At 41.5% G+C, this 25,770-nt stretch overlaps 1 protein-coding gene across 2 annotated transcripts in view; it reads right to left on the minus strand.

Annotated features, from left to right (window-relative positions):
• The window catches only part of GUCY1B1 (guanylate cyclase 1 soluble subunit beta 1), a 59,407-nt gene extending 44,432 nt beyond the window's left edge, over positions 1-14,975 (minus strand). For both annotated transcript variants that reach the window (XM_030564973.1, XM_030564972.1), the window contains exons 1-2: positions 14,850-14,975; positions 14,253-14,326 (exon numbers count right to left, since the gene is read on the minus strand). In XM_030564973.1, coding sequence (XP_030420833.1) covers positions 14,253-14,326; positions 14,850-14,852 — 77 coding nt within the window. In that variant the 5' untranslated portion in view covers positions 14,853-14,975. The remainder of the gene's footprint in view (positions 1-14,252; positions 14,327-14,849) is intronic.
• Between the last annotated feature and the right edge of the window lie 10,795 nt (positions 14,976-25,770).

Consider the following 25,770-nt stretch of genomic DNA (forward strand, 5'->3'; position numbering starts at 1 on the left):
CTACTTTACACTCATTTTGCACTTGTGTAAAAGGCTAGACAAATTGTGGGGAAACAGAGACTCAGACTTACGGTCTTCTGAGGTTCATTAGTGCCTTCCCCACAACCCCTTCCCTCCACACCCCATAAATCATCCAGGTCAATCGGAACAGGGAAAGGTCAGCCCAGTATGCAATAGGGAGAAAAAATAACTTGCCTACTGTACTATAGGCGATAGTAGACCTGGCAAGGGACTCATATAAGGCTTGACTGTGATCCCATTTAAGTCAATGGAAAAGTTTCCAGTGATTAGAATGATGCAGTATCAAGCCCTAGATGAGCTTTGCTTCAAATTGATCTAGAGGGAAAGAGAGAAGAAAATTACAGGTCCTTCATGCCTTTTGGAAAGTGTTGTCATTCCAGCAGCACAGAAAAACTAGTGTCTCCAGGTGCCTCTGAACATGCACCACGGATCCTTTGAAAATTTGTAGTTTTGTGTTTGAAAACATATTCCCATTATTTGATTCATTGTCAATGTTAATAATTACAAAGAGGGATGCAGACTTAACATTTGGACAAAAACTATTTAAAAAAAAGAGAATTTCTATTATGGAATTTAAAAAAAAATAAATTACTGATTTTATGTATTTTTATTTCACTTGTAGAGTGCAATAGGTTTACAAAGCACAATGAGACATGACCTAGAACAAATTCATTTTTGCTTAGTACAGGAGATCTTAATTAGCATGCATGGCAAGAAAGTTGCTATTAGCATGGAGTTTTATGATCCTGAAAAAATAAAGGTATTTGTTTTCTTTTGGCTGGGGGAAAGGAGCAGTTTGCCATCCATGAGAGACCTTAGAAGTAATTTAGTCTGCCAAGATCTCATCCTACATTGGTTTTTATATATGTGTCTCTTACACATTCTGTATTTCATACTCAAGGTGGATTTTTAATGTATTTTTTGCTGTGGATCTGCTGAATTCAAAAGTAATTAGAGTAAATTATAGTCTAGTGAAGAGTTGCTTCTGCTGGATACTCTTTTATCCCTTTGATTTCTGTACTTGCCATCAAACAGTGTCCTATCATGAAGTTTAAAATAAAAATAAAACATTTCTTTGATCAAAAAACCTTCTTTATAGAATAGTTACTTATATTTTGCTTTCAGCTAAATTATAAAATATTATCAATATATTTAGAAGAAATGGTGGTACTATCTGCTAGAAATAAATATTTTGTTTTCTGAAGCTGGGCAAGCTTCCCGGTGACATGACATGTATTATACAACCTTGAACAATTAAATTATTGTTTAGAAGCCTCTGACCTCCCCTTTACAGATCATCTCATAAACTGAAAGCTCAGCTGTTTCTCTTCCTATCTAGACTGTGGTCCTGAGAGCATACACTGTGTACATCACCTTAAACACCTCACATAGAACAACATTTCCAAAATCACTCCTAGAAGTTTTTGCACAGTAGGTATTGTTTCTGTTGAGATTTTTGCCACTATTGTGCTTTACTATTCCTGGTTTTCCATGGATGCTGGGAAGAAATTTCCAAGGATGGAAAAAATGCTCATCAGGCTGACTACACTAGACAAAATAACCTTAATGATATAATAATGCACTTAGATATCGGGCATATTCTTATTTCACTGACCATGGAATAAATCAAGAGTGAGTAACAATGGAATTATACCCGTGTAAAACTAAAATTGGCATAACTAGAATCAGGACCTTTGTTTTATACCAAATGCATTCTTTAACATTTAAATTACACAATTACTGACTGATGTATTACCTTAGAGATAATCTGTACATTTTTTACACTAATCATCTTCCTTTCAGATGATTCACTGGGGCACATTGTTAAAACATATTAAAAGTATTGATCTACCTAAAAAACAAAAGACCTGTATGTATTCTAGATGGTCTGAAGATATTTTAAACATTCAGTTGGGAAAAAAACCTAAATTACGTGAGCCACAAGATTAAATAAAATGGGAATCTGTCCAGGAAACTGACTTTCTGTGTAAAGTAAATAGATGTATTTATAGATTTCAGAACTCAGAGTTGCTTCCCAGGTCTATGGACTGGAGATGAGAATGTTTAATGTAGGCTTTCAAAATAAGATAATCCTAGGAGATACAGTCAACTGTAACAAATTTACAAGCTGCATGTTACTACGCCAAATACTAAAAATACGATAAAGAATACAAAGCCAGTATTATTTTGCTTCCTTTACACAAGTTGACTGAAAGGAATGCTATTTAGAAAAGGCTTTTGTAAGCATTTCATTTGTAATAACTGATGTTTTTCTAGCACTTTTTATCCCAATAGATCTCAATGCACTGCACAAACTTCGGGCTAAAATATCCCCCTGCACAGTGAAACCCAGATGGAGCAAGATGATGTAAAAATCTCTGGCTCATATTATGCCAACATTTCTTTTTTTTTAGCAGAAACGAACAGGAAGAGCCTGTTAAAAATCAGATCTGCCCTCCACAAGGTTCCCCTAATGGAGTTTCCTTCCCTTAATGTTACAGGTTTATATATGAAAAGAATCACTTTACTCTTAATATTCAGGTTATTGTTAATTAATCTTTGGAATAGTATGAATGAAAGAGTTTCATTTAGGAATTTAACTGGCTATCCATTAGTGCCACTTAGACCACTATTTGAAAGAAAACTCATTAAACTTTAAAAGGGATAATGGAAAAAAATGAATTCCTCTATTGGTCTTTCACTAATGAAGATTTCATCCTGAATTATCTTTCAAACACAAATGAAGTCAGTTCAGTAGTATCGTTTTTACACACTTAAGGCTTTTGCAAAACCATTATCAGCTTGACTGAATAATTATTATGTCTATCTTCTGTACTATGGAAACCCATATAATTGTAAGGGTGCCATGAAAAATCAATTTTCCACAACTTTTTGCAGATGACTGCAGTTAATTATATTAATTATATTAGGCCTGGACATATTTTCTTTTTTTTAATTAGGTCCTATATGATCCAAAATAAATATGGACTTTTAGCCTAATCTATAGATAAAGAGTTTATTCTTTCATCAATGTGCACTGATAGCAGATAATTAAGAATAATTAACATTGTACATATTGTGACAAAGTTCCTCCTCTACCTTGGTGGGCCCTGCGCTTACTGGAGGATTTGCTCACCTCAGTGATCTTCCCCTCTGATGGAACCCACAGTCTGGGTCAACTCCTCCTGTGCCTGATCAGGAGTTGCAAGGTTTGGAGGGAACCCAGGCCCCCCCTCTACTTCAGGTTCCAGCCCAGGGCCCTGTGGATTGTACCTGTCTATAGTGCCTCCTGTAACAGCTGCATGACAGCTACAACTCCCTGGGCTACTTCCCTATGGCCTCCTCCAAACACCTTCTTTATCCTCACCACAGGACCTTCCTCCTGCTGTCTGATAATGCTTGATTGTCCGATAATTCCTCAATCTTCCAGTAGCACACCCTCTCAGTCTCAGCTCCTTGTGCCTCTTGCTCCCAGCTCCTTACACATACTCCTTCTCCTCTGGCTCCTCCCTGCCTGACTGGAGTGAGCTCCTTTTCAAACCCAGGTGCCCTGATTAGCCTGCCGATTGGCTGCAGATGTTCTAATCAAAGCAGCTATCTCCACTGCCTTCTAGAAAGATCTTAATTGGCCCCAGGTGCCTTGATTAACCTGAAGCAACTGCCATTTGGTTACCACGGTCCTAGGGATTTGTTTAGCCTGGGGCTAACATACCTGTTCCTCAGTACTTTACTGTAGCCATCTGGCCTTGCCCCATCACAGTATGCAATGCCTTTGATATTTACAGAGCTATTTACAAACCTTGAATACTGTGTGCAGTTCTGGTAGCCCCACCTCAAAAAAAGATATATTGGAATTGGAAAAGGTACAGAGAATGACAACCAGAATGATTAGGGATGTGGAATAGCTTTCATAAGAAGAGAGATGAAAAAATACTGGGACTGTTCAGCTTAAAAAAAGACAGCAAAGGGGGGATATGATGGAGAGCTATACAATCATGACTGGTGTGGAGAAAGTGAATAAGGAAGTGTTATTTTCCCCTTCATATAACACAAGAACCAGGGATCACCCAATAAAATTTATAGACAGCAGGTCTGAAAACAAACATAAGAAAGTACCTCTTCATACAACACATAGTCAACCTGTGGAACTCATTACTAGGAGATGTTGCAAAGGCCAAAAGTATAACTGGGTTCCAAAAAGAATAAGATAAGTTCATAAAAGATAGGTCCATCAATGGTTATTGGCCAAGATGGTCAGGAATGCAAACTCTTTCTCTGACTGTCCAAAAGCCTCCAACTGCCATAAGCTGGGACTGGCCACTGTGAGAGACAGGACATTGGGTTAGATGGACCACTGGTCTGACTCAGGATGGCTGTTCTTATGTTCTACAGGCAAATATTCTTCCTTCAGCTACATGGGCGTATGGGCATACAAGGCTGGAAGTAGAGAACCTCTTCCCTGGAGTGTAACAGAACACCAACTAGGAGACAAGATAACACATTGGCTCAGGGTCAAAAAATCAGTGGTGGGACTCTGACAAGTTCCACCCACTCATAACTCCTAAATGAGATGTGACTCACAGAAGATCGTGCAGAGCTTCATATGTATTTATTTATTTATTTATTTATTATTATTATTATTATTATTATTATTATTATTATTATTATTATTATTATTACTCTGGCCCCATTGTGCTAAGCATTATACAAACATATAGTAAAAGGATGGTCCCTGCCTCAAAGGGTTTATAGTCTAGGTAATATGACTGTTCATCTCGTCTTATGTGCTTTAAACAGCAGTGAAACTGTTCACAATGTAATTATATGAACTGTTGTCATTAGGCTTCAGAGCAGATGACCCTCTGTAAATGAACTGGGGCTGTTCATGCCTTTTTCACAGCTTTCTTTCCATATCACTTCTTGCAGCCTCAGGCAAACATCATTGCATTGTTCTACGTCTGGTTCATTTTTAAGGTTTTCTTCACTCTTGGAGACAAGTTTTTTAAATTAAGTCTTAGATTTCAGGGGACAAGAGGCATCTACAAGGGAACATTTACCGGTTTGCTATACTGCCACAAAATGGCTAATTTAAAACACTGACAAGCATGATGAGCTTTGGCTGCAAGCATGCACTGAAGGGGAACACATTCTGTTCTCTGGAGCATCAGTAAGTAAGGTCTGCTCCAAAGTACATTCCTTCAAGTCTCCTTGAGTCACCTTCATGCTAATACTCCACTCACACCTATACCAAGTGTGGTTTCAACAAGGCAGAAAGGGGTGTGTGTGTATATATAGAAAGAGAAAGAGAGAGAGACACACACACACCCTTCTACTTTGTTGAAACCATATATATGTAAAAACCTATGTTATAAGATTATTAATAGGGTTGTAAAGTCAAAAACTAAAACGTTAGGAAATACTAGAATTAAGGTTGCCTGTGCAATACGGTATATGCGTTATGACGCTGTCTTTAATTACATGATCACATACTGTTTTTTCCAAAGGGCCCCAGCTTCATTCAGTGCACAGGACAGATGGTGCTCAATTACTGCGTAGCTATTCGGTATTTTGTTTTCTCCACATTGTTCAATGTGTGGTTCAGGCCTTACTTTTTTCACCGTATTCAAACTCTGCTTTGAATAAAGACTTAGTAGTTTCCTCATGGGCCTTTCTGTGAGGTCATCACTATAATATATAATATAGGAGCACTTCACAAACATTAATGAATTTATCATCACAATACCACAGTTAAGAAAGGCAGCAGACAGTACTATCCCCATTTTACAAATGGGCAACTCAAGCATAAAGAGATTATGGTTAAAAGTTTCCACTAATTTTGGATGCCCGATTTGAGATGTCTAGGACCTGATTTTTCAGAATACTTGGCATTATATAGCACTTTATATGTTCAAAGCCTAGCTCCTGTTGACTTCAGTTGCAGCTCTGAATGCTCAGCACTTCTGCAATCAGACCGATAGGCAACCTTAATTCTGACATTTCCTGACTTTTGAATGTTTGACTTTGAAACCTTAATAATGCTGTTTTAACACCTTTTTTTGTGTGTAATTTTCTAGGTTGTTAAAAAAAACAAACTGAAAGCAAAGTGCAGGCTCATACCCTAAGTCTTTAAACTACACAGCTTTCCGCCCCCAACTCCCCACCCTGCCCTGCCTCAACTCCCAAATGTTGGGCTGGGGCTTGATTCTCACAGGATTTGCCAACACAGAAAAGTGGGGGCGGGGGGTTCACAAAGCTCAGCAGATACACCTGTGGTCAATAAGGTGATAGTCTAAAATGAACACCCACACCAATAAAAAGCCAGACTAGTATATTCATTTTGTAGTCTGTCACATCTCAAACACCGCGGAATTATTACATGATTTGTTCTTTTTTTTGGAGCATAAAAACACTTTTTACTACACCAAAAATTCTCATGAAATTATGTGACTTTCAAAAATCCAATAGATGTCACATTTAATAATAAAAATTAAACTCAAATATTGTTAAGTAGAAAGCTTGTTAGAAGTTGCAATGATTATTTTATACAACTCTGTGCTACAGCAACTTCAAACATAGAAAACAGATCAGATTCTCTGATTTTGAAAAGTGCCTAAGGCAATGGAGGACATTTTCAAAAGCACCAGTGGCAGTTAGACACCTAACTCCCATTGACTTTCAGTGTCTAACTTTTAATGGGAGTTAGGTACCTAACCAGCAGTTGTGCCGTTGAAAATGTTCCCGAATAGTTATGGCACTCTGACACTTTTATTTATAAGAATCTAGGAGCCAGAGGAAAGGAGCGGGTAGACTGAAGAAGGGTCTAGGGGGGAAGGGAGGAACTGGGATTGTGTGGGCAAGGAAATTGGGGGAAAGGAGTTTGTGGGTGATGGGAGTGCAAGGGGCATGGCCCAGAGAGCATGAGACTAGGACTTGCTGTGCAAGGAGACAGGGAGTAGGATCAGAAACGTAAGTGGTGCAATCTCGGACTTGCTATGTAAAAACGGGATGTGACAAGGAGCCAGAGTGGGGTAGAGACAGGCCTGGAACAGGAACAGGTTGGAAGGGATGAGGCAAAAGAGTTGCAACCTGAGGGAGAATGAGTAGAGTAGTATGAATCCACTAGAGCACTTTTCCTTTCAGAAGCCCCCAAACATGCTATAAAAATTCCATGTCCTAGCAGGGGAATGCGGGGACTCCAGGCTTCAACCACAGGGGGGCTCCTGCCCTTCATGGGGCTCAGGGCTTCCACCCTATGGGACACCAGGACTCTGAGCTTCATCCACCGGCACCAGGGCTCGGGGCTTCAAGCAGCCCTGCCTGGCAGACTCCCTGAAACGGCTCGTGGACCCACACTGGGATGCAGATACCCGGTTGAGAACTGCTGCACAAAAAGCACACTCTTTTCCAGAAACTGGAACGGAACTTAAGATTCCTGAGTCTCACCATCTCTCAGATGTCAGCAAATAGCTGTGAAGCCCACAGGCATCATCCCCATCTAGAGGATGACAACCTACTACTGCTATCAGTTACTCCATTAACTCAAGTGGCAGAGGTTTGTTCGGTGCCAATCCTGCTGTTGACCCATGATAGAATTTCTGTTTTTTTCAGTTTGCTTTTTAAAAACTTGGGAAATTACACACACAAAATATATTGAAATAATATTATTAAGGTTGCAAAGTCAAGTTCTCAAAAGTTAGGAAAATCCAGAATTAAGGTTGAATGTACAAGTGGGTTTTAATTCTTCCTCGCCCCCCCAGCCCCCTACTTGTGCAACCTTTAATTACATTATCACATACTATTTTTTCCAACAGGACCCCTACCTCATTCAGTAGACAAGATGTATCTGCTCTGGGAATGAAACAGTGTTATGTCATAAGAAAGGGGACTTGTCTGTAAGACTCCTGCTCTATTTTTTGCACAAGTTGGAAGTCCAGTGAATGAGGCAAGAAATTACAGTGAGAGAACAGAAAGGTGTCATGGTTAAAGCTGTTGAATGCTGCCCCTGGGAATGATATCCTCTCCCTGCCTGTGTCACAGAATGTGACACTAGCAAGTAAGTAAAATGAAACTTTTTACAGGTGGTTATTCATTGTATAATCCTAATTTTCTGGATGCCCAGTTTGAGATTTGCATAAGCGCTGAACACTCACAGCAGTAACGGAAGTCAATGGGAGCTGAGCTTGAACATATAAAAACCCATATAATGTTAAGTACACTGAAAAATCTGATCCTACGGGGTCTCAAATTTGGCACCCAAAATTAGCGGAAACTTTAGACTTCAATTTCTGTCTCAACTCCCTATCTGTAAAATCAAGGTAATAAAACTCCCTCACTTCCCAAGGGTTTTGTGAAAATAAATTAATTAATGTTTGTGAGGCACTCAGTTAATATAGTGGTAAGAAAAGCCTATGAGGAAATCAATAATTCCATCTTCAGGGAAGGATTTGAATAAGGTGCAGTAAATCAGGCTTGGGCCACACATTGAAAATGAGGAGAAAACAAAATATTGAATAGCTGTTCATTAAGTGAGTACCATCTATCATGTGCACGGAATGAGGCTGGGGTCCTGTGGAAAAAATATTATGAGATTATATAATTAAAGACTATCATAATGCACAAGGGAGGTTACATGGGCAGCCTTAACACTGGCATTTCCTAACTTTTGACTTCTTGACTTTGCAACCTTAATAATGTCCTTGTAGCATAGTTATGTGTGTGTAATAAATACTGCATTGTGCCTTACTCTTTACTGCTTATGCACTGGTATATAAAAAAAAGGTTGGGTTTTACAGCTTATTCCTTACTTAAAGTCATTTCTCTGAAGTGTTCACAACTGTTTGTTGTTGTGATAACCATCACATCAATTGTGAGTATTGACTGTTGTGACATGAGGGTGCCCTATTGCCAACCCACACCTACCTCCACACAATCCATCAGTGCTAGCCAGATACAGTGCACTTTTCACTAGTATTCACACCCTAGGAGGAATGGAATTTCTCAAGGGCTCCTGCATCAGCACAGATCCTCTGAAGCCCTTCCAGTGAACAGACAGAAAAGTTGCAAGATCAATCTATAGTTCAAATGTTCACTAAGTGATTTGAAGTGGGACTGACTTTTTGTTCTGGGTTTGTACAGCACCTAGCACAATGGAGTCCTAGGTCATGACTAGGGATCCTAGGTGCTATTATTACTGCCAATATTAATAATAAATTCATTTTGAAAGTTTTTCTTTTCTCCTTTGCTGCTGTGTGCATAGGACTCCTAGCAACATTACTAAGAATTCTCCATTCTGACTGGCATCAGATTAGACCCCTTTTGGTGGAATCTGTAATAATTAATAGTCCATCTAATTTTCAACTCAAATTCCAGTTAAATAATAGTATAGCAGTTTTTATGATGGAATTTCAGGCAAAAATATTAGCTATCAGGTGGTATGGAGGCTTTCAAAGTTGGCTGAGAAACAGCACTGAAAATGTGAGACACTAGCCTTCTCATGGATCAATGGCAGAATGGTAACATCACCACAAAACATCTCAGGAAAGATCACATCAGTTCACACTGGGAAGGTTTTAAACATTTCTGGGGAGGAGCAGATTGGTTTAAGTCTTAATTTGGGGCTACTTGTAACTCGGTCTACCATGCAAAGGACTATTAGATGAGGAAAAACCACTGTTTGGCAGGCAACCCAAACCTTGAGTCTGGGCAAGCAGAGGTCATACATCCATTTATTTCCCCACAACAGGTGGGCAAAGAGGGGCAGGGAATGTCTGGAGCCTTGGCTCCATTTCAAATGCTGAGCACTGGGAAAGCAAATTACTACCTCTTCTCTCTCCCTCCCTCCCATCCCTGAATCAAGGTGGGGAGCAAGGAGGGAACTGTGGCTCCTGGGGTTACAGTAACATGCCACCACTTGCTATGTACATATTGTGACACACACTGGTTCTTAGATTTTCTTTTCTAGGAGTCTAGTATGGTATCACCAAATGTTTAGCAGCAGCCTTTTGCAGTCAGGACAGGCTTCAACATCTGGTCTACTTTTTCTATACTCACCAGGTCATGTAACCTTGTTTTATGTGAGCCTTTAGCATAGAAACAGAAAGAAGACAAAGATTTTATTTGAATAATTGTCTTTACCTCCAGGTAACACACTTGGCTTAATTTCACAGAGCCAGGTATTTCAAGACCTGCTATTTGGGAAGCGGATCACTTATTCTGTATTTATTTTAAAGGAGACTGTAAATGATCTTCTTGTTGTGATGAAGAGCTTTGCTGTGTGTTTTAATAAGACATTTAAAATCTAACTCATATTATTTTTGGAAATCTCACTCAAAGTGTCACAGATTGAGCATCAAGCCTGGCCAAAAACCAGATACTGGAGGCCACAGAGGCACCTTTGATTTGTTTAAAGATAATCCAACTCAAAGCCTAACCATAGTGGTGGAAGCTCAGGATAGATAACAATTTACATATTCTCTACTGGAAACATTGCCTCCAACAATCCCATATGGTCTTAGGGCTTCTGAAACTCACGTGCACCTGTTTAAAGAGTACATCCCTGCTCATTGATTAAGGCTTCTAAGTGGTTAAACACTTAGCATTGGAGAGAGATGCCAGGAGGTTTTCAGGTGTGCTGGTCATGTGGCCCAGCTGTATGTGACATCTGTTCTGCAGGAAATCTCAAAGTGATCCATGTCTTTTTAATATGCTTAATGTGTTGACATTAAATTCTCTTTAATGTAAAATAAAGGACAATAAAGAGCTCTTGGGCATTGGTGGTTGTCTGTTTGGCAGTTAGAGTTGCAGTGCACACAAGAAACATATGAAAGACTGTCAAAAATAACAGGCTGGTACTGTCTACAGACATTATGGGTTAAATATTCAGTGCAAAGCGTAGCAATTCTCATAGTACTAAATTCCTGTATACCAAGATGAAAACACATACCCGAATATGAAGATAACCCCATGACAGCAGAGGGATAAATCCAAATGAGCTCATTTGTTTCTCATAGTAGGTAACCAGAGAAAGGTATAAATGGCCAAACCAGATCTGAAATGGCCTTCTACGTGTAACAATGATAAAAACAAGGAGTCTGAAATCTATTCTTCTTCTGAGAAGGGGAAGAAAGCCCCAAAAGCCTCTAAAGATAAAAAGGAACTAGAGCCCTACATATCAGTTTATTTATCAATAAAACCCCTGCATGCAGAATAATACAACACTGGTTTGCATACAGTTAATAATCTGTCCCATATCCAGAGTCAAATTCTTCAGAAGAAATGAACTGAAAAAGTGGATTAAAATGGCAAGCACGACACAGACCATGTATCTTTTCGTAAGCAAAGGAAAATATTATCTAGGAACATGCTTACTGTATTTTAAGGACAATCTGCTGCAGCAATGTCCATCAACCTCATGGAGAATTTTCCCCATGTGCACATTACTCTCCTATCTCAACATACTCAGCTGAGTCCATATAGGGAAGGTGACATGATCTGTGCCAGGAAACTACTGAAAAAACACACGTTCTGATTTTTATGAGTACCAGGAAGAGAACATTTATAAAATAGAAGTAGAATGAGCTACTGTAAATATTAAGGTGGGGAAACCAATGGAGGGTCTATAACTCAGGATTGCACTCCATCAGCCAGATTTCAGCCTTTCTGTCTTTTTTCTGGGTTCAACCTATGACCTTTTATTTGGTACCTATCATGTTAGTTCAGTAAAGCAAGGTTCCAAAGCTCTCTGAATTTGTTTTTTTTATTATTATTAATATTATTCTTTTGTAATTCCAGTTATTCATTAAAAATCAAGCCAGATTTCCACAGTAATATCACCAGTTTGTAATCTGTCAAGTCTCATCAAAACCTACTTCAGTTGCTTTACAAGTTTAGTTTAGTGTCTCTTTGTAGAATCCCTTGTTCTGTACAAAGCATGCTATTTCACTCTATTCTGTTTTATAGGTGGATGCAAAAGTACAGACCTAATCTTCCTGAGAGTTACACTGTGCGTCATTTGCACGCCTCGTTTTTCAATAACCCAAATTATGAGGCTGATCATGGTTGCAAAGAAATGTTGAAGAGCTGTTTGTAGGCCAGGAGTGGAGACTTAAATTGTAATTGTGTCTATGTTTTGATGATAACGGTGCCAGCAAAATGTCACTCTTACAGCAGCATCAAAAACTCATCAATGATTTTCTCTTCCATTTCTATAGGCAAAGCTTCATTCAGTGGCACATTTAATCTTGATGAATCTAAAGAAAACAATGTTCTGCATGCTCTGAGATGAATACAAATCTTTTCAATTTACTACTTAATAACTCTTCACACACAAAAATTTAAATAGCACTAAGAAAATCAGAGTGCCAGCTGAAAGGCAAACTATACCCTTAAGTAACTGAGGTAAACATAAAAAATCCTACTCCTCATTTAAAATAACACATCGTGCCCAAGTATTACATTCTGGTTTTCATCTGCTTTTCTAAGATCCAGTGTTATCATTAAGCCCAGAGTTAAAGAAGAAATGTCTTACAAGGCAAACTTAAAATTATATCATGAATTTATGAATGCAGAATCATGTCTTTTACCTATTTCTCTTAAGATTTTGGTTAAGTATCAAAGTAACTGTATTTGTGTTAAACGGAGGCTTGTTCCTCACAACCCAAACGATACTTCTGTCCAATCCAGCAGTGAAATCACCATTCAATATTTTGACACAATAATTATTTCCTTGGAAACAGACTAATGTCACTCAAACTAAATTTAGCCTTCTTTGGAGGATCAAGCAGAAGGAGTTGGGCTCAAGAAAGATATAATATCTTTGATAATATTAATATACAGGAAAACACTAGCTATTTTACACAGTATTTCTTTTTGTATAACTTTTTTTCTTATTTCAAGTTCAGGGTGAAAGTAACCTGTTAATATCAGTTTTATATAGTATTTTGTGTTTTGAATTAAGAATGTATAAACTACAAATTCCACTTGTAATCCTTCAGGAAATTGCAAGAGATTTAATTGTCGTGTCTACCAAATAGAGTGATCTGACACCAGAATGTTAGTGGAGTCTTCCCAGGTGGTGTCTGAACCCCCCAATGTAGATAATGTCTGTTACTTTACCCAAGAGTCAAAATGGGACCACACGGAGGATCCATAAGCAGGTGAGGTCTATTTCATCTCTGGGGTAATTCCATTTAAATCAATGGAGGGAGAATAAGTCAAGCCCCAACTAAGCTTAAATGGAGCTTATCCTGAATGAATTTGAAAATGCTGTGCTAACCATGTCAGAGTAAGAGGTTACTTTCTGAAGACTACTCATAGCTACAGACAGAAGTATACAACTCTGTATAATTAACAAGTTGTGTATGCAATATCCACCACAAGTCCAGAGGCAAAAGTGTGCAATCAAAAGGGCTGTGTGCAAAACACCCAATGCTTGTGAAGAAGTTTGCCCTATGTATACCCTGACTTGAACATACACATCAGGTGCTTGGTTTATGCAATTCCTGCTGCATACTTTTGTGGATGGACACTGAAAAATGTAAGGCTGCCTTATGGGACCATGTTAACTGTACTGTACACAGTGGGGGTTAAAAACACTTAACACTTTGTTTACAAACTAATGACTAATTTTTGAAAAGAGTAAAAACAAACACTTTTTCCTTACACGGTACATATATCGTGTCCCTCACTGCACTCAGGCTAGTTCAGCTGTCGCTGTGTGAAGAAGGGATCGGGCTGCGAGCGGGGATGCGCTGGAGCCCCTGGACTCTCACCCGGGAGCTCAGCTGGAATCAGCGCTGGAGGCCGCTGGCGCGTTTGCAACATTCCCACGAGCAACTGAGCTCGGATCGGCCCATACAGGAGGCTGCTGAGTCGGTGGAACCGACCTTGCTCCTTCCTTCCCACGAACCCGGGCGATGCTGCTCACCAAGCGCCAGCGAGCCGGGAGCTGCCTCTCGCCCCGCGGCCCTGACCCGTGTCCCCCGGGCTGCTGCGGCTGCCTCGGCTCCCTCCCGCCCTGACAGGAGCGTGGGAACCAAACGCGCCTGCCGCGCAGAGTGCCCGGGCCGGGGGATCCCTACGGGGAAAGGGAGCCACGATCCGCACGGGGGCAGGCCAGGGGCGGATCGGGGCGAACAGCAGGGGTAAGGGGGGGCGCATCTTGCCCCGAGGGGAGGCGGCTCCTGGACAGAGCGAGCCGGGACCTCTCGCAGCGAGCCAGGGGCGGCACTTACTTGATGTCCTCCCAAACCTCCAGGCCGTAATTCCGGATCACCAGCAGCTCCAGGGCGTGATTGACGAATCCGTACTGCGGACAAGGGGCGAAGCAGGGGGGGGTCAGTCACGGGTGCGAGCAGCCAAGAGGGGGGCAGGGACAGACTGGGAAGGGGTCGCTTATAGGAGCAGTGCGGAGGCGCAGTCATTTGCTGCGGGCAGGCCGGGCGAAGGAGACCAGCAAACCCTCCCCTCCCGCACCGGCCTGCATCCCCTGGTGCGTTATGGGGCCGATCATTATGCGTGGGAGAAAATCCCCTACCAAGCATCGCTCCCACAGCTGGGCGCCAGCCCCAGCCTGCGCCGCCTCTCCCCAGAGCAGCACCCCTCGAGCATCTGCCTTCCAAGGGGGTGCACGCTCTTCTGCACCTCCCCTGCCCTCCTCGTCAGCCCCCTGCCCTCCCCTCCACCGCCGCTGCCCCGCGCCCAGCCCATCTCTTGGTTCAGCCTCCCTCTCCCCGGCTATAGCAAGGGCCGTAATCCGAGCAGGCGCGGGGGACAGGGCAACCCTGGGGAGAATAGAAAGTACCCACCGCCGCAACCCCCGGGGGGCTCACCATTGCGCCGCCACTCGCTCCCCTCCGCTCGCTGACGCCCCCTCCCCGGCTGCACTCAGCGACCGTAGCCGCAGCTCCAGCAAAGCTCACGGAGAGCCGGAGCGCTAGCCACCGCCACCCCCGCTGCGCGCTGACTGCCACCCCCCGACAGCCAATCCGCAGCTCGGCCCGGGGCTGCTTCCAATCACAGCCAGAGGAGGGAATTCAGATGCTTCGAGGATGCTGCTCGGCTCGAGCCCCCGAGGGGGGAGACACCGCGAAGCGAAGCGCGGGGGGGGGCGGGGGGAGCAGTGTTGTTCGGAGTTGGGGAGGGGGGCAGTAGCCTCAGCTAAACCCTTTGCAATGGGTTTCAAATGCTGCTGCAATGTAAACAGCTAAATGGCTGGGGATGGGCAGCAATGGCTGGAACCTACTGATATTTTTGGTTATTGTTCTGGGTAGCTGGGGTTACCTGGTTGTTTGATTTGTATTAACAATAGGCCCTTCTACTGATTGGCTTCTCCAGCTCATGAATGGTAAATATTTAACAAGTGTGGTTTCCCTTGCTTGAGTCCTCCCCACAGAATGCATTATTAATGACATCATAGGTGTGCATGAGAGAGAAACAGAATACATAATGGCCTGGCCGGATTTATCGAGGTTAAGGACATGTGTTTGGGATGGCTGCATTACTCAGGAGTAAGGGTACAGTTTTGCCACGAAGTGGGATAACAGAAATCGTGAATTTGAATAAGGTCAGTGAAATCTTAGAAAGGGCTGTAAAATCACATTTGATTAGGCCCCCAAACCAAGTGGTGTTGCTGCCTGGCACATGGGGCGCAGTTGCAGCAGGTTGCAAACACCTTGAGCATGGAGCTGTTTTTTCTCCCCAAACTTCTGCTGTGAATGAACCAGTGATAGTGTGGCTGATCTGGTTAGGTCCTGTGATGGTGTCGCTGGTGTAGATATGTGGGCAGAGTTGGCCTCGAGGTTTGTTGCATGGATTGGTTCCTGAGCTAGAGTTACTATGGTGCGGTGTGCAGTTACTGGTGAGAATATGTTTCAGGTTGTCAGGTTGTCTGTGGGCGAGGACTGGCCTGCCACCCAAGGCCTGTGAAAGTGTGGGATCATTGTCCAGGATGGGTTGTAGATCCCTGATGATGCGTTGGAGGGGTTTTAGCTGGGGGCTGTATGTGATGGCCAGTGGAGTCCTGCTGGTTTCTTTCTTGGGTTTGTCTTGCAGTAAGAGGCTTCTGAGTACACGTCTGGCTCTGTTGATCTGTTTCCTTATTTCCTTGTGCGGGTATTGTAGTTTTGAGAATGCTTGGTGGAGATTTTGTAGATGTTGGTCTCTGTCTGAGGGGTTAGAGTAGATGCGGTTGTACCTCAGTGCTTGGCTGTAGACAATGGATCGTGTGATGTGCCCGGGATGGAAGCTGGAGGCATGAAGGTAGGCATAGCGGTCAGTAGGTTTTCGCTATAGGGTGGTGTTAATGTGACTATCACTTATTTGCACCGTGGTGTCTAAGAAGTGGACTTCTCGTGTAGATTGGTCCAGGCTGAGGTTGTTGGTGGGGTGGAAGCTGTTGAAATCGTGGTGGAATTTTTCCAGAGTCTCCTTCCCATGGGTCCAGATGATGAAGATGTCATCAATGTAACGTAAGTAGAGAAGGGGCGTGAATGGACGAGAGCCGAGGAAGCGTTGTTCCAGGTCGACCATAAAAATATTGGCATATTGTGGGGCCATGCGGGTGCCCATAGCAGTGCCACTGATCTGGAGAAATATACTGTCATCAAATTTGAAATAGCTGTGTGTGGGATAAAGGCACAGAGCTCAGCAGCGAGTTGTGCTGTGGCATCATCAGGGATACTGTTCCTGATAGCTTGTATTCCATCTGTGTGTGGGATGTTTGTGTAGAGAGCCTCTACATCCATGGTGGCTAGGATGGTGTTTTCTGGAAGGTCACCAATGCATTGTAGTTTCCTCAGGAAATCAGTGGTGTCACGGAGATAGCTGGGAGTGCTGGTGGCATAGGGTCTGAGTAGAGAGCCCACATATCCAGACAGTCCTTCAGTGAGAGTGTCAATGCCCAAGATGATGGGGTGTCCAGGATTTCTGGGTTTGTGGATCTTGGGTAGTAGATAGAATAACCCTGGTTGGGGCTCTAAGGGTATGTTGATTTGTGCCGGTGTTAGTGTAGGGAGCGTCCTGAGTAGATGGTGCAGTTTCTTAGTGTATTCCTCAGTGGATCTGAGGGAAGTGGCCTGTAGAATTTGGTATTGGAGAGTTGTCTGGCGGCCTCCTTTTGGTAGTCAGACCTGTTCATGATGACAACAGCACCTCCTTTATCCGTCTCTTTGATGATAATGTCAGGGTGGTTTCTGAGGCTGTGGATGGCATTGCGTTCTGCATGGCTTAGGTTATGAGGCAAACGATGTTGTTTTTCCACAATTTCTGCCTGTGCACGTTGGCGGAAGCATTCAATGTACAGGTCCATATGGAGTTCTTCTTCTTGTGCTGTTGGTGGGAGGGTACCTGTGTATCAGTGCGCTGTTCAGTGTTGTCCTGAAAGTATTCTTTGAGTCGGAGATGGTGAAAGTAGGCTTCCAGATCGCCACAGAACTGTATCATGTTGGTGGGGGTGGCAGGGCAGAAAGAGAGTTCCCGAAATAGGACAGACTTTTCTTCTGGGCTGAGTGTGTAGTTGGATAGATTGACGATATTGCTGGGTGGGTTAGGGGGTACCACGGTTGTGGCCCTATGTGGCACGTAGGAGTTTAGACAGCTTACAGTCCTTTTTCCTTTGTAGAGAGGTGAAGTGAGTAATGTAGATCTCCTGTCTTATTTTAGTGAAGTCCGTTTGTATGAAAGTTTGGTTATTAATGAGAGTCTCCAGGTTGGAGAGCTCTTTTTTGATGTTTTCCTGTTTGCTGTATAGGATGCTGATCAGGTGGTTCCTCAGTTTCTTTGATAGAGTATGGTATAATCTCTCACTGTGGTCTGTGTAGTATGTAGATAGCAGTGGATTTTTTTACCTTTAGTCCATTTGATATGATGTCAATCCATTTGCATTTGGAAAGGAAGATGATATCTGTCTGTATTTGTTCAAGGTTCTTCACTGTGGCAGGCACTGTACAAATACAAAACAAAAAGGCGAAGATAATGCAGCACTTGGAAAAGTCAGAAAATTTCAAAACTAGGTTAAAAGGCTCACTTAGATTTAAACACCTCTTATATCTTTAACCTTTACTATAAGGTACAAAATTAAACAGCGACACGAAACAAAAAAGTACAGGAAGATCTAGAAGAGACATTAATGCAATGCCAGAGTCTATCTGACAAAGAAGGTAATTAAAGACCTGTGAAGTTTTGGGACAATAGCTAGACTAAATTGCAGAATGAGACTTCTTATAAATGTAATTTATACAAATATAAAATAACTTATTCTTTGAAAAGACTTTTTAAATCATCTATCTCAAGGAAGTTAAAATAATGGAAATGAGACAATGAAAAACAGGATGCTCCTTAATCAAACAATGCTTCTTCAGCAAAAGGAATAATTGCTGTTTTCTTATACTACTTACCCACAAGCCCTGGAGGCTTTTATGATTACAGTCAAATTAAGGTTAAATAGACTCTTCTCTTGGCAGAAGGATACCAGTTGGGAGAGGATCCAAACAACCAGTCATGGGAGCAAGATTGCTAAAAACAGACTGAAAAGCTAACAGAGTAAAATCTCTGATGGTTGATATGGAAGAGAAGAAAAAAATCAAGGATGAAATTTACAAATCTATTCCTTCCTCATTTCAGCCATCACTAGGCTAATAAAAGAACTCTGGGCACAAATCATAAGATAATATAATTCTTTGTAGTTCTGTTGACTTTAAGTGTCCTACATCAGCTAAAGATCTGTCTCTTTCTGCTCAAAACAGAGAATCTGGGGAGTTTGCTTCTGTTTTTTTTTAAATAATGCAGTATAAATACACCTAAGATATAGCAGGCTTATCGTAGATGTTATACTAGACCAATATTATACTGTATACATGCTGACCCGCTCCAACAAAGAGCCCTTAGGTTGAACTTCTTGGGTGAAATCCTGGCCCATTGAATGCTATAGGAGTTTTGCCATTAACTTCAGTGGAGCCAAGATTTCACCCCTTGTCTTTTTCTATGTAAGTAATATGGTCAAAGTTCAAAGTCAGTAAAATTAAATAAGGGCAAAACGCAATGACATTTACACCCAGAGGCATATGTGTGCTTTAAGTTTTGGAATCAAATGTATACTAGAATGAATAATGTAAATGACTGGTTTATTGATCTGAAGATTAAAGAAAGAGCAAAACAACATAGGATCTTTGCTTGTTCTAACACCAAACTTGATGTAGTACTGAAAATTTGTGCTTGAAATACACAATATTTAAATTATCAAGGCAATTTTACATTCTATTTGCTGGATCCAGTGCATCAAAAGCAATATAAGATGCTAACAAAATGTTATTGCTGAAGACAGTTTTCCATTTCTGAGAGGAATTTCACAAATTGTAAAGCATCACTTTTTAGTTGCCATTTTTCTTTGTACATTAGAAGACCAGATCTGATACTAGACGACTCTATTCCATTATTGTGATTGGTGAAGCAGTGCTGTCGTGACAAATTATAGGTTATTGTTTTGTAAATAATATGTCTTTGCCATCACTTGAACACTTTGTGTTATCATACTACTGAAATAATTTTAGTGATTTTTTAAAAGTTCAAGTATTTTATAATATGCTATTTTTATTTGAAAATAATATTGTTTTAAATACATAGGGTCAAATTTGTTGCTTCCTTAAGTGGGAACAACTCCACTTACGCAAATGAAGTTTTGCCACTCCTAGTAGTAAACTCATCTCACAGGGTCAGTTTTTCAAAAGCAATCTTTAAAACTGAAATCTTAATTTTCTGGATCAAAAACATTTTTATACGATTTTGTTTTACCTCTAAATTGCTGTGTACACAGAAACAGACATGGGAGAGCAAATCACATTTCTACACACAAATTAGGGTGTTGGTCCTTAAATACTAGATTTAGGTGAGTATATAAAAGATGCAGTCCTGCAGACATATATATTAGTAACTTTATTCATGAGAGGATGCCTCCTTAAGTCACCTATGTTTATTATGTATGCAAGTGTTTGCAAGATTAGACCCACAGGGAGCTGTTGTAAAATATAGGCAAAGTGTATATAAAAATGGCTAAAACCAAGAAAATTAGTGAAGGGTAGGTTGAGGCCTTTTTGAAAATTTGACCCACTGGACTATGAGGATGTGCATATAGGATCAGCTCAGTGGCCTGTCTCACCCAGTATCTTGTCACTGTCAGTCCCCAGGAGCAAGTGCCTCAGAAAAAGTGCAAGATACCCTGTAGTAGATAGTTATGGAATGATCTGCCCCTAGGGGAAGCTTCTTCCGAAACCCAGGGAATTTGAAGTTGGTTTATGGACAAAAACATGAGAGTTGATCTGTTTTCTAAAATGTTTATTCTTCTTTGGATGTTCACATTAACCGTACAAATGTCTAATTCTAGACATATATAACCTGTAAAATGCACATGACTAGAAACAGACAAAAATCCATGGTCAAATAAATCATCTTCTTTATATAACTTTTTCATGCCAGTCAGGCACTAGATAATACATGTGACTAATAAAGAAATAAAATATACCTGTGGACAATGTAAAAGAGACACAAAATGTTTATATACTGGAAAAGCCAAAAAACATGGGGTAGGTCTATTCCCTTCACCTTCACATCGCAGTGGGAGGAGCTCAAACTTCTGGCTAAGAGTTAGTGGGAGTGGGAAGTGTCTCTGAATTATTGTCATCTCCTTCCCCTAGACCTTTGGTATTGCCAGACTTCCAGGCTAAAAGCTAGGTTGAGTTTTCAAGGACCAGCCATACAGCATGGAAATGCAGAGGGAGCACAGCTGCTGCCACTACATCTCATGAAACGGTACAGCGTGAGCTCTTTCCCACACTTTGCATACCCCTTTGGGATTAGTCCTTGAATTTTTGGAGGGCAAGAAATAATGTATGGTCTCTGTGCAGTGGTGTGAGGGGATGTGAATGGAAGACACTAGCTGATCCATAACATCTACATGCATTTCAATGTGTTTTTGTTGCTACAAAGAGCATTATAAAATGCAGCAAATTTTATTAAGCTACATGTTTATTCTGGACTTTTTTCTTACAGTTTATATTGTTACTAAACTCTTCAATAAAAATTCAGCCTTATATGGTACTGTTGGAGTTAGTTTGTTGAGGGTTGTGTTACTTTACCAACAAACCTGCTTTTGGCTGTTTCCAAATCACAGTGGTCTGAGCCTTGACATTTGGATGATCATAACATATTTCTAAGGGCATGCAAATATATATTAATTTTGTTAAGATTGGCTTAGAAAGGCTCAGCATTTGAACTGCACCAAGATGCCATTTAAATTCTGTTTCTAATACTGTTATTGACAAGCTGCAGCCAAAGATGAATTTAATGATTAAGAAAAGTTCAAGATCTTGTTTCCTTGTACTAGAAATAACCTGGTTATGCAAAAGATGGGAAACTGTGAGCTTTATTTTAAATCTTCCCTCAAGGGGGAGTGTCACAGATCCGCAACTATATTTAGGTGCCTAACCCATTGAAATCCACGGGAGTTATACACTTAAATACTTTTGAGGACTTGTCCAGTGTTATTTTGACAGCCCAAAGAAGAGCAGTGATAACTCAGAGTCCTATCCACAGCCAACTGAAGTCAATGGAAAGACTCCTGTTGACATCTCTGGGCTTTGGATCAGGCTCTCAGTGGGCACTAACTTAGGAACATAAGAATGGCCATACTGAGTCAGACCAATGATCTATCTAGCCCAGAATCCTGTCTTCTGACAGTGGCCACTGCCAAATACTTCAGAAGGAATGGGCTGAACAGGACAATTACTGTGTGATCTACCCCCTATTGTCCAATTCCACTGTCTAGCAACTGGAGGCTTAGCAATCTTGGTTAATCGCCACTGATAGATCTATCCTCCATGAACTTGCACTGCATTCCCTTTCAGCTTTGGTTGGGCAGAGAGAATTTGGTAGCCAGTGGCTAGTTCCCTGTATTGAACCTGCCACCTCCTCCCCTGCAGAGGCTGAATTTTATTGACGATATTCCCCAGGTCTAAGGGGCATTTTCTATCCTGTGCTCCATGTGGAGAGGGAGCATTTTGATCTATGTGTTTGTAAAATAACTGGAATACTTAAGTTTGAAAAAAAGCTACTGAACAAACGTTTAGTATCAGAGGGGTAGCCGTGTTAGTCTGGATCTGTAAAAGCAGCAAAGAATCCTGTGGCACCTTATAGACTAACAGACGTTTTGGAGCATGAACAAATGTTTGTTTGCTTGTGTAGTAATACTTACTGGGAAACTTGTAACCTCACAACAATCAGAAAATGACCAAACAATTCCAGCAGAAGTTTCTAAAGACAGCAGCACAATGAAGACATTAGCGAAACGATGAGGTCATTTCTATTTAGAATAGGTAATTTCTGTCTTAATTAGAAGAACTGTTTTACTGTCAGCATCAAAAACTTCTAAGGCACATGGGACTCATAGCTTTAAAAGGTTGTTTACTTTGGTTTAGATTCCTTCATAGCTTATTATTTCTTTGAGTGGATGTCTAGCCTCATGTTCCCGCATAACTGCATATGTAACATTCAGATCAGGAATTTGTGCTCAGAAGAATACACATCTTTAACTGTTGTGTCTGTGAATTGCAGGAGTTTCAGAACAACGGATTATCTCCCATATATTCAGCTTCAACATTCCTGCACTGCTGAGTAACTAAAAATAGTGGGTCGTATTCTCCCCTCTGCTCTGGTTTCTAACATTCCGTTAGGTTGGTTGTTTTTTGTTTGTTTTGGATTGTTTTTTGTTTGTTTTGGTTAGTTTTTTTGATTGCCACTGCACATTGAGTGGATGTTTTCAGAGAACTGTCCACAATGACTCTAAGATCTCTTTCTTGAGTGGCAACAACTCATTGAGACCTCATCATTGTGTATGTATAATTGGGATTTTCCCCTCAATTGTACATTACTTTGCCCTTATCAACATTGAATTTCATCTGCAATTAGCTTTAGATTTACCTATCTTGAGTAATTTTGTATCCTCTGCAAATTTAGTTACTTCACTGTTCGCCCCTTTTCCCAGGTGTAGCAGGGTGGTCACCTGCTCCTGCCCTGAGGGGCTTAGAACAGCCCAGCAGAGGGCTGTGGCTGGGGTAAGCAGCTCCCAGGCTGACTGGGGAAGTAGGCACAGATGAGAGCCACGCCTCAAACAGACCACAGCCGGCCCCTAGAAAAAGGCTTTGAGCCAGGCACACAAATAGACTATTTCTAGCTTTGAGAGGGAGGGACCTGGCTGCAGGGAGCTGAGAGAAGTTTCTGGAGTGGAACAGGGCTAGGGGAAGGCCAAGGGAGCTGGGGAGACTACAGCCTCGAAAGCCCCAGGCTGTGGCCTAGCAGAAGGCCAATGGGTACTGGGGGTTGCAGAGGGAAGCCCAGGAGTAGGCAAAGGCAGCAGGTCCAAACCCAACCTTGTTAGTGATGAATAGGCTGATACTGCAGACTGCCCCAGGGTGTGGGGGCTAGACAATGATTGGCAGTAGCCAAATACTAAGATGGGGATTAGAGGGTTGGGGGTTCCCCAGAAAGGGGTGACCTAGAGGCAGAGAGTGGGGGTATTGCCAGGGGGCAGTACCCCAGATAAAAGGGCACTGGGAGGGACATGGGGGCTGGTGCCAAGCAGGACACTGGGCTGCAGAGGGTGTTCTGGAGGCTGGATGAGCTAATTCCATGAGAGACCAGCAGGAGGTGCTGCAGGAGTGAGTTCACACCTTTACACCGGGTCATTTATGAATCTGTTGAACAGTAGTGGTCCCAGTGTAAATCCTTGGGGGAATCTCACTCTTTCCCTCTCTCCACTGTGAAAACTGGCCATTTATTCTTACCAATGAACTCTACTACCACATGTCCATCTTTTGGATGGACCTCAGACTGAGACAGACAGTGCTGCCCAAGGTGCCAGTGATAGCATGAGCTCTATCCCAACTAGGTGTCTTCAGCACCTGAGCAAATTTCTTTGCTGCCCTATCAGCAAGTCATTTAGCCTCAGGCAGAGGCAGCTCAATAATATGATGCAGGGATGGGCAGACAAGGTAGGGCTGAGAACAAGGACTCTAAACTTGGCTATGATACCAACTCTCTTCATGGCCTCATCATGTCACTTAAACTTTCTGCCGTCACTATTTCTAGCTATAAAAATAATACTTACCTTAATCAAAAGGGAACTGTGACAGGTAGTTAAAAGTAAAAGTGCTAAATGTGTGAAAATTCACTAGAGTGCACACCTAATGCCCAAGTAGCTGGGTCTAGGGTTAGCCAGTCATTTGGACAATTACACCTTATTAATACTAAGGCCCACTCTACATAATTTCAAGCATCTTGACTATGTGGCCTGACAAAACAGGGCTTGAGATTAGCATGCTTACATACCATGACTGGCTAATCACACAGGAGTTACTGCTACTCCCAGAACAACTCCCCTTCCACAGCTTTTATACAACAATGAGCAGGCATGGAAAAACGACAACACAACATGGTAAATAGGCATTCGATGGGGTAGAGGGGGTAGTAGAAGTACACGTGGGTCAACATTCAAGTGTAATGTGCCTTTCATTCCTATGGGTCTCTCCTTTCGGTGGGAAATGCTGCCCTTGCAAGCTGTGCCTTGGTCCTGAATCAGGGCCTCCATGCTGCTGCTGCCATTTAAGATAATGCAGTGGAAAGGGATGTGGAAAATGGCAGTGGTTCTATAGAGGTATGAATGCCCCTTCTGTGTGATTTACATAGGAGGAAGCAGATTTGGTTCAGGGGTTGAACTATCTCTGCATTTCATTGTTTTCTCAGTTTCCGCATGTTTTTTGTTTTTGTTTTTTACACAATAGTTTGGGAAAGAAAGAAAAGACTAATTGCACTTCCTTTGGCACCAACGGTGAGACATTTCTCCAACTATCTCACTGACATCATATCAGGCCTTTATGGAATGAATAGTTATTAATGGAACTATTTTGACTCACCTTTTCCATTACATATTTATTGTTAGATTCCTAGGGTCTAATTCTCATCTACACTAACTTCCCTTTATTCTGCTCTGGCAGAGCAAAAGGGCCTTACAGTGAGCATAAATGTGAATTACATCTGATCAGTATAAAGGGGCCTTTGTTTAAATGGGAATCAATCCCATAAAATCTTCTGGATCTAATCAAAAGTTAATTCACCTATCTAATGTAAAAGGTTCTTGTCAACATTCTAATCTATTATGTATTTATATTGCTGTCCTCACACGGTATCTGAGCATATACAATGGCACAGATGTCATCAGCCTGGAAACAACTGCATTTCATTTATTTGCTTGCAAAAAATGTTATGGTAGTTAAGCTGTATCTTGCTTTTGTAAATGCAAAGAAGGTGCTTATTGGCTTTCTCGTTTTCCTGTCAGATGTAGTTTAACTAAAGATTAGTTTTAAAATATACAATTTTGCATTTGTACTTGGGTGCTGATTCAATGAAGAACTTAAGTACTTAATTTCAATGGGACTTCAGCACATGCTTAAGGCCTGGAATCAGGAAAGCATTTAAGCACATAACTTTATGCATGTGTTGCAATCTAGTTGACTTCCGTGAGATTCACTCATATTGCTTAAAGTGAAGCATAAGCTTAAGCATTTTTCCTGAACAGGGACACTCCTCTGAACTGGGGCACTACTGGGTACAGAAAAACTTTGGCATTTTGAGATGAAAGGTCATTGAAGTCAGTAGTTTACACCACTGCTGATGATCTGGTTCAAAATGTTTTAAATGAATGATGAA

This window comes from Gopherus evgoodei, chromosome 5 (assembly GCF_007399415.2).
Source record: "Gopherus evgoodei ecotype Sinaloan lineage chromosome 5, rGopEvg1_v1.p, whole genome shotgun sequence".
Lineage (NCBI taxonomy): Eukaryota > Metazoa > Chordata > Testudines > Testudinidae > Gopherus > Gopherus evgoodei.